Here is a 10,213-nt window from a genome sequence, read left to right as displayed (position 1 = left end):
ACTGTAGGTATCATTAGTTACTGTAGGTATCATTAGTTACTGTAGGTATCATTAGTTACTGTAGGTATCATTAGTTACTGTAGGTATCATTAGCTACTGTAGGTATCATTAGCTACTGTAGGTTTCATTAGTTACTGTAGGTATCATTAGTTACTGTAGGTATCATTAGCTACTGTAGGTATCATTAGCTACTGTAGGTATCATAGGTATCATTAGTTACTGTAGGTATCATTAGTTACTGTAGGTATCATTAGCTACTGTAGGTATCATAGGTATCATTAGTTACTGTAGGTATCATTAGCTACTGTAGGTATCATTAGTTACTGTAGGTATCATTAGCTACTGTAGGTATCATTAGCTACTGTAGGTATCATTAGTTACTGTAGGTATCATTAGCTACTGTAGGTATCATTAGTTACTGTAGGTATCATTAGTTACTGTAGGTATCATTAGCTACTGTAGGTATCATTAGTTACTGTAGGTATCATTAGTTACTGTAGGTATCATTAGCTACTGTAGGTATCATTAGCTACTGTAGGTATCATTAGTTACTGTAGGTATCATTAGCTACTGTAGGTATCATTAGTTACTGTAGGTATCATTAGCTACTGTAGGTATCATTAGTTACTGTAGGTATCATTAGTTACTGTAGGTATCATGAGTTACTGTAGGTATCATTAGTTACTGTAGGTATCATGAGTTACTGTAGGTATCATTAGTTACTGTAGGTATCATTAGCTACTGAAGGTATCATTAGCTACTGTAGGTATCATTAGTTAGCGTTAGTCGGCTGTTCCTGTGCCAAAACTCCTGGTTCTCTATCTTCTTTTTAAATAGTGAGCCAACATGTTTTCAGAACTTTTCTCTGAGTCATCAAAACTAACTTTCTCATGCTCTCTCAACACTGAGTGTACAAAACATTAGGAACGCCTTCCTTATATTGAGTTCCACCCTCAGAACAGCCTCAGTTCGTCGGGACATGGACTCTACAAGGTGTGGAAAGAGTTCCACAAGGATTCTGGCCCATGTTGACTCCAATGCTTCCCACAGTTATGTCCAGTTGGCTGGATGTCTTTTGGGTGGTGGACCATTCTTGATTTACACAGGAAACTGTTGAGTGTGAAAAACCCAGCAGCGTTGCAGTTCTTGACACATTCAAACCGGTGCGCCTGGCACCTACTACCATACCCCGTTCAAAGGCACTTAAATATTTTGCCTTGCCCATTCACCCTCTGAATGGCACACACACTTCAAAATCCTTATTTAACCTGTCTCCTACCCTTCATCTACACTGATTGAAGTGGATTTTTAAAATTGTATTTAACCTTTATTTAATTAGGCAAGTCAGTTAAGAACAAATTCTTATTTACAATGACGGCCTAGGAACAGTAGGTTAACTGCCTTGTTCAGGGACAGAACGACAGATGTTTACCTTGTCAGCTCGGGGATTCAATCTAGCAACCTTTCGGTTGCTGGCGAAAACACTCTAACCACTAGACTACCTGCCGCCCCAATTTAACAAGTGACATCAATAAGCTTAGCTTTCACTTGGATTCACCTGGTCAGTCTATATCATGGAAAGAGCAGGTGTTCTTAATGTTTTGTCCACTCAGTGTATAGTGACCAAAATGTTTGAAACATAAAATCTCAATAAAAAAAAATCCCAATAAAATCGCAAAAACATTTATCAATACTGTCCGTTATAAGTCTGAGAATGTTTGTGAATTTGGTTAATCAAAATGTAACTCTTCCAGATGAATATTGTTCAGAAAAGTAATTGTTTATTTTCTTCAGTCCATGGAGAAATGCAGTCTGTTTGAGAGCACCAACATCATGTTAAAGCAGAAACTACAGTCAGAGAAAGAACAACATTCTGCCCTTTTAGGCTACGGGACTGATTCCCTCACTCAGAGTACACAGAACAGAACAGTCCTCATATGGTTGGTTTGTCATTTACAAAGAACAAACAGATCTGGGACCCGGCTGATAGTACAGTAACTATACAGTACTAGGGTGTGTGTGTGTGTGTGTGTGTGTGTGTGTGTGTGTGTGTGTAAGCATGTGTCTGTAATTACCTCAGAGTGAGAAATCAATGTCTCTTTAATGAATGATCTCATTGTTCCTATGCTGAACAGTGGCGCTCTATTCTTCTGCCCCTGTCAGGGGGGGGGGGGGGGGGGGGTTGACAGAAATAAAGGCAATGTAATGGGGTAATGTAGGGTACCACTATGGTTTATATTAGACACAAACACACACACACACATAAAACATCATAGACAAAGAGACAACCAGAGTTCAACTGGGTTAGACGGGTTAGGACAACCAGGTGGTTCAGAGTTCAACAGGGTTAGACAGGTTAGGACAACCAGGTGGTTCAGAGTTCAACAGGGTTAGACAGGTTAGGACAGCCAGGTGGTTCAGAGTTCAACAGGGTTAGACAGGTTAGGACAACCAGGTGGTTCAGAGTTCAACAGGGTTAGACGGGTTAGGACAGCAAGGTGGTTCAGAGTTCAACAGGGTTAGACAGGTTAGGACAACCAGGTGGTTCAGAGTTCAACAGGGTTAGACAGGTAAGGACAACCAGGTGGTTCAGAGTTCAACAGGGTTAGACAGGTTAGGACAACCAGGTGGTTCAGAGTTCAACAGGGTTAGACAGGTTAGGACAACCAAATGTTTTTTTCTCCCAGTGTTAACTTGACAAGTGGCAGAATAATATCCACATAGACATGTCATTAGAGGTCAAGGGTGAAAATGCTGTCTTAATCACTATTCCTTGCATGTTGTTTCTGTCAGAAGTAGCAGGGAAGGTGACAGACTGGGGTGGGACGTCACATCAGCTTGGTCCAGCTATCATTACCACCCAATACTTTAAATCAGACTGCGATGGGTCGTCACCTCAGCTTGGTCCAGCTATCATTACCACCCAATACTTTAAATCAGACTGCGATGGGTCGTCACCTCAGCTTGGTCCAGCTATCATTACCACCCAATACTTTAAGCCAGACTGCGATGGGACGTCACCTCAGCTTGGTCCAGCTATCATTACCACCCAATACTTTAAACCAGACTGCGATGGGACGTCACCTCAGCTTGGTCCAGCTATCATTACCACCCAATAATTTAAACCAGACTGCGATGGGACGTCACCTCAGCTTGGTCCAGCTATCATTACCAGCCAATACTTTAAACCAGACTGCGATGGGACGTCACCTCAGCTTGGTCCAGCTATCATTACCACCCAATACTTTAAACCAGACTGCGATGGGACGTCACCTCAGCTTGGTCCAGCTATCATTACCACCCAATACTTTAAACCAGACTGCGATGGGACGTCACCTCAGCTTGGTCCAGCTATCATTACCAGCCAATACTTTAAACCAGACTGCGATGGGACGTCACCTCAGCTTGGTCCAGCTATCATTACCAGCCAATACTTTAAACCAGACTGCGATGGGACGTCACCTCAGCTTGGTCCAGCTATCATTACCAGCCAATACTTTAAACCAGACTGCGATGGGACGTCACCTCAGCTTGGTCCAGCTATCATTACCAGCCAATACTTTAAACCAGACTGCGATGGGACGTCACCTCAGCTTGGTCCAGCTATCATTACCAGCCAATACTTTAAACCAGACTGCGATGGGACGTCACCTCAGCTTGGTCCAGCTATCATTACCACCCAATACTTTAAACCAGACTGCGATGGGACGTCACCTCAGCTTGGTCCAGCTATCATTACCACCCAATACTTTAAACCAGACTGCGATGGGACGTCACCTCAGCTTGGTCCAGCTATCATTACCACCCAATACTTTAAACCAGACTGCGATGGGACGTCACCTCAGCTTGGTCCAGCTATCATTACCACCCAATACTTTAAACCAGACTGCGTTGGAAAAAGAGAAAGTAGTGTCTGGACAGTTTAACAGAAACTATTCCCTCATAGAAAGTAATGTCTGGACAGCTTAACAGATACTATTCCCTCAGAGAAAGTAGTGTCTGGACAGCTTAACAGAAAATGATTAGCTGGAAGCAGCAGTGTAGGGCTGTAGGCTAAGTAGAGGCTACTGTATACTGAGTTCTCTATAGTTAACAGGGCTCCATAGCAAAGCAATGGACAAGCATCATGCCTCCCTGCTGTTTTCTTCACCTTGTTGTTATTAATTCAAGTTGTTGTGTCCAGTGGACAAGGCTACAGTGTAAACCCCGTTGTGCTGTCATTACTCTAAACTTGAGGAAACCCGTTGCACTTAAAAGGGAAACTTCGGGACTCATGGAAACCATTTTTATGTCTCTGCATCCAGTATATAAAGGAAGTTAGAGAGAGTTTCAGAGAGCCAATGCTAACTGGCGTTTACACTAGAGGTCGACCGATTATGATTTTTCAATGCCGATACCGATTAATCGGCTGATTTTTTAAATTTTATTTGTAATAATGACAATTACAACAATACTGAATGAACACTTATTTTAACTTAATATAATACATCAATAAAATCAATTTAGCTTCAAATAAATAATGAAACGTTCAATTTGGTTTAAATAATGCAAAAACAAAGTGTTGGAGAAGAAAGTAAAAGTGCAATATGTGCCATGTAAGAAAGCTAACGTTTAAGTTCCTTGCTCAGAACATGAGAACATATGAAAGCTGGTGGTTCCTTTTAACATGAGTCTTCAATATTCCCAGGTAAGAAGTTTTAGGTTGTAGTTATTATAGGAATTATAGGACTATTTCTCTCTATACGATTTGTATTTCATTAACCTTTGACTATTGGATGTTCTTATAGGCACTTTAGTATTGCCAGTGTAGCAGTATAGCTTCCGTCCCTCTCCTCGCCCCTACCTGGGCTCGAACCAGGAACACAACGACAACAGCCACCATCGAAGCAGCATTACCCATGCAGAGCAAGGGGAACAACTACTCCAAGTCTCAGAGCGAGTGACGTTTGAAACGCTATTAGCGCGCACCCCGCTAACTAGCTAGCCATTTCACATCGGTTACACCAGCCTAAACTCGGGAGTTGATAGGCTTGAAGTCATAAACAGCAGAGCTGCTGGCAAAACGCACGAAAGTGCTGTTTGAATGAATGCTTACGAGCCTGCTGGTGCCCACCATCGCTCAGTCAGACTGCTCTATCAAATCATAGACTTAATTATAACATAATAAACACACAGAAATACGAGCCTTAAGTCATTAATATGGTCGAATCCAGAAACTAACATCTCGAAAACAAGACGTTTATTCTTTCAGTGAAATACGGAACCGTTACGTATATTATCTAAGGGGTGGCATCCATAAGTCTAAATATTCCTGTTACATTGCACAACCTTCAATGTTATGTCATAATTACGTAAAATTCTGGAAAATTAGGCGGCCCAAACTGTTGCATATACACTGACTCTGCGTGCAATGGACGCAAGAGAAGTGATACAATTTCACCTGGTTAATATTGCCTGCTAACCTGGATTTCTTTTAGCTAAATATGCAGGTTTAAAAATATATACTTCTGTGTATTGATTTCAAGAAAGGCATTGATGTTCATGGTTAGGTACACATTGGAGCAACGATACGCACCGCATCGATTATATGCAACTCAGGACACGCTAGATAAACTAGTAATATCATCAACCAATGGTAGTTAACTAGTGATTATGATTGATTGATTGATTTGGTTAAGATAAGTTTAATGCTAGCTAGCAACTTACCTTGGCTTCTTACTGCATTCGCGTAACAGGCGGGCTCCTTGTGAGGCAGGTGGTTAGAGCGTTGGACTAGTTAACCGAAAGGTTGCAAGATTGAATCCCTGAGCTGACAAGGTGAAAATCTGTTGTTCTGCCCCTGAACGAGGCAGTTAACCCACTGTTCCTAGGCCGTCATTGAAAATAAGAATGTGTTCTTAACTGACTTGCCTAGTTAAATAAAGATTAAATAAAGGTGTAAAAAAAAAAGAAATTCGGCCAAATCGGCGTCCAAAAATACAGATTTCCGATTGTTATGAAAACTTGAAATCGGCCCTAATTAATCGGCCATTCCGATTAATCGGTCGACCTCTAGTTTACACAATGACTGGAAGTTTATCTCTAGTTAGCAACCTCCTTCAAACTGCACAAAGAGACATAAAACATGATTATCCACCAGTTCAATTGACTGGGGAATTAGATAAATGACCTTGTTGCCAAAATCCCGATGTATCCCTTTAATATATATCAGTCCAGTTACTTAAAGGGATTTTGTAGTCATTACTCAAACGGATAGAGTCACTGTGACCCCGTAGTGGGTCCAGATTTGAGTTGTATCAGCTTGACATTTTGAGTAACACCACCACTAAGCCACGCCTCCAATATATTTTCCCAGTGTGCCTTGCCTTTTCGAGTGAATTGTAGAGTTACCACCCATGACTGCATTTGTTAGTGACAGAGACATGGTTTTTGAATTCCTTCATTGTCAGCCCTGAGGCCTTCACTAAGTGAGTTCATAGGTGAATGTTGTCATTATAATAAAACTCATTATGACAATGTATTACATATCTCATAATGTCTTATTTTGAGGCCTAACTTTTCCCTCACTCAGTGGCCTCAAACTCATGGTTTTACAGGCCACATCAGGCCTGCAAGTAGGGTTGCAAAATTCTGGTAACTTTCCCAAAAAATCCCAGATTTAAAAAAAATCCTGGTTGAAGGATTTCCAGGAATCTTTTAAACACCATTTCTGGAAAACCTGTGAAATGTAGCAGAATTTTGCAATCCTACCTGCATGTCACATTATGCTGGCTTGCAAAGTGATGTGTAATTCCTATTGGAATCCAGCCAGAGTTAGGATATCCAACTGCTGATTTTTATTCACCCGCAACCTGCATTCATAGTGACTGCCAGGGCTAGGAACAGTGTGAGGAGAATACCTAAGCCATTTAAACAGTGTACATCAGCCTGGTCCCAGATATGTTTGTGCTGTCTTGTCAACTCATATGGTTAGATTACAGTGTACAGCAGCCTGGTCCCAGATATGTTTGTGCTGTCTTGTCAACTCATATGGTTAGATTACAGTGTACAGCAGCCTGGTCCCAGATCTGTTTGTGCTGTAAGGCCAACTAATACGGTTGATTTGTCATTTCCAATCCACAAACAGATCTGAGACCTGGCTGATAGTACAGTACAGTATACAGTACTAGGGTATGTGTGTGTGTGTGTGTGTGTGTGTGTGTGTGTGTGTGTGTGTGTGTGTGTGTGTGTGTGTGTGTGTGTGTGTGTGTGTGTATGCACGCTAACTCATTTGCACCATTGTATTGTATGGAATTCAGGGAGGGTGGGTTTGGTTATTGACTTACCAGTCCATCACAGTTGCTTATGGCAACAGTAGCCTCTGGCATGTCGGATACGTCTCCAGTGAAAACACAGTCCCCGTGGAGACGCTCCTTAGCCTTCTCCTCGAAGTCCTCCTGCCATTCCACAAATGCCCCCGGAGCCACCAGCCTCCTGTTTGCTTTGAGGCGAAGGTGCAACTCTTTCCCAAACACAGTGACGTTGAAAAACAGGTGTTGGCCTGCGCCAGAGGTGACAGAGGGAGTCTCGGGGGCGCTACGGGCCACACGCCTCTTTCCTGGACCAGGGGATGAGGAATCACCAGCACCACCCCCTGCATCAGCACCTTCACTTTCAGTTTCTCCCGTTGCAGCTGAGGCCCAGGCTGAGACCACGTGGGAGATGTAGCGTCCGTGGGAGTCTGTGCTGAACGGCACGATAAGACCATATTCACTTAACTTTCCAGAGAGATGTTCTGATGAGACAAATAGTCAAGAATAACATCAGAGAACCAGAGACAACTGGACAGGTCTAATATACATTCTTAGAAAAAATGGGTCTCAAAAGGGTTCTTAGGCTGTCCCCATAGGATAACCCTTTTGGATCCATATAGAACTCTTTTGGGTTCCAGGTAGAACTCTTTTTGGGTTCCATATAGAACTCTTTTTGGGTTCCATATAGAACTCTTTTTGGGTTCCATATAGAACTCTTTTTGGGTTCCATGTAGAACTCTTTTTGGGTTCCATGTAGAACTCTTTTTGGGTTCCATGTAGAACTCTTTTGGGTTCCAGGTAGAACTCTTTTGGGTTCCAGGTAGAACTCTTTTGGGTTCCAGGTAGAACTCTTTTGGGTTCCAGGTAGAATCCTCTGTGGAAACGGTTTTTACATGGAACACAAAAGGTTTCTACCTGGAACCAAAACAGGTTCTTCAAAGGGTTACCTTATGGGGACAGCCAAATAACCGTTTTAGGTTCTAGATAGCACATTTCTTTCTCAGATAGTTGGAACCTATGCACAGAAACCTATGGGAACTTGGGGGATTGGGAACGTATGGGAACTTGGTGAAAAGCACAGAAAATAATATAGGATACTTTAATTGATACTGACTTGCCTAGTTAAATAAAGGTTAAATACATAAATAAAACAATTATGATTATACTCTGGTGTGGATAAGAGTAATGCATGCTAGTTAAAGGATAATTGGCCTGCTAACAAATGGTTAATGAATATGGAAGATTATATTTTTATAATTTTTTTTAACCTTTTTTAAAGATGATATTGAACTTCTGAATAGTGGAGACACAGGATAATGTGTCTCTAGTTTAGTCTATGGGTTATGAGCCAGCCAGTTGCATCACTAAAGATTTAGTTTAGTTTGGCTAAACCCTTTCAGGTACAACTAAATTATTGGACTAGTTTGTGGCATTTCTGGACACGTTCATCACTAAGACCTCAGTCTCTATCAAACCCAGGGGGTTATATAACTTCAAATACAGTATGCCATACGTTTTATAGCTCTCTGCTCAAAATCCACAGTACTTCAAAGTTGAATACCAAAAAGTTGAGAAAAAAAGTGTAAAATCATAAGAACTTACCATGTGATTTCACAGTATGTTTGTGATCTAAACATATCAAGTTGAGAGAACAGCACATCAATAAATATATACAATCCACAGCGAAAGCCATTGTGGAATTACGAGCTGCCACTTCACTTCAGTCCACTCTAACGGGAGTTGAAGTTTCCTTTCTATTGTAAACGTTGTAGTAGGCAACCGCTGTTCCCTCTCCCTCCTCTCCTGCTCCAGTCCTGAACGCCGCACAGTTTATGAGAAAGAAAAAAAAAACTTCTCAATCTTTAACTTCTTCAGCGAAGCCGCCGTCGAGCATTCTTCTGAACGTTACCGCAAACGCAAACCAAACTGACCGGTGAATTCACAAGTTGTTTCCAATCTTTCGGCTTCCGTTGAACTGTGCATAAAGCTGGACAGCCCCATCCATTTAGAAAAGGGAAAAAACCGGGGGTGCTGATGACGACAGCTGCCTGCCCGGCTAATCGGAGAGTTCAGGGAGGTACAGATCAACTAACTCACAGCCGGAGCCTGGAACTGTTTAGATGCCTTATGGTTGTTTAGAAAAAGAGAGGTAGGCCTGCACCTTCATATGTACAGTCATTGGCCTACAACATACTAATTCGTATAAAAGTCAACCCCAACCTCAGAAGTAAAAAAGCATTCCTGCACACAAACATCTGCGGCGCAGTCCCGCACCATTACGCACGGATGGGGAGGCGTTAGTACAAACATTGAAGTCGGACTTCTCTAACTCCACGAAACTTTAAGCCACAGAGTTTTTAGGGTAAACGCATTCTGTCCACTGGTCTGAGAGAGAGACTCTGACACACAGGGAGAGAACAAGTCGTGGCGAATTGTTTAGTTTGTGAAACAAGTCTTGGAATGCACATTCAGTACGTAACTGTCTGCGGGCATGAATCTACACCCGGACTATTCTTAAAATAAAAAATAATAGTGTGTCTTCTGTTCAAATAAACGTTTTTACTGCATGATTTTATAAATGTAATGGAAAAGTAATGATTCATACATTTACCTAAAGGATACTGTCTACAAGTTCCATCATCAGTAGGCTACGTTAACGTGTGAATATTATTTATGGGTAATAATTGTATGTAATATCCTTGAAATGCGTCTGAATATATTTACAGTAGCACCGCCTACTGATAGGAAGTGGTGATGAGTTTACCCATCACTTATCCCCAGCCGAGACTGAACACTCGTTTCCCGATGTAAATAGAAAATAAAAATGTCTGTTTTCTCTTGAAAAGAGTCGAATAATGATTTCACCAAAATGATTGATTGCTAGATGATATAAATGTAGATTTGAGTTGATCAGATAATTC

General features: G+C 41.6%; 1 protein-coding gene across 1 annotated transcript in view; it reads right to left on the bottom strand.

Moving 5' to 3' along the window:
• Window positions 1-9,482, bottom strand: part of LOC120017348 (A disintegrin and metalloproteinase with thrombospondin motifs 14-like) — a 106,604-nt gene extending 97,122 nt beyond the window's left edge. The window contains exons 1-2 of the mRNA XM_038960099.1: window positions 8,895-9,482; window positions 7,326-7,725 (exon numbers count right to left, since the gene is read on the bottom strand). Of these exons, the coding sequence (XP_038816027.1) occupies window positions 7,326-7,725; window positions 8,895-8,929 (435 nt within the window). The 5' untranslated portion in view covers window positions 8,930-9,482. The remainder of the gene's footprint in view (window positions 1-7,325; window positions 7,726-8,894) is intronic.
• Window positions 9,483-10,213: the final 731 nt, after the last annotated feature.

This window comes from Salvelinus namaycush, chromosome 22 (genome assembly GCF_016432855.1).
Source record: "Salvelinus namaycush isolate Seneca chromosome 22, SaNama_1.0, whole genome shotgun sequence".
In the NCBI taxonomy this organism is placed as follows: domain Eukaryota; kingdom Metazoa; phylum Chordata; class Actinopteri; order Salmoniformes; family Salmonidae; genus Salvelinus; species Salvelinus namaycush.
The sequence above is the reverse complement of the archived record's forward strand: the minus strand, read 5'-3'. Positions and strand labels throughout refer to the sequence as shown.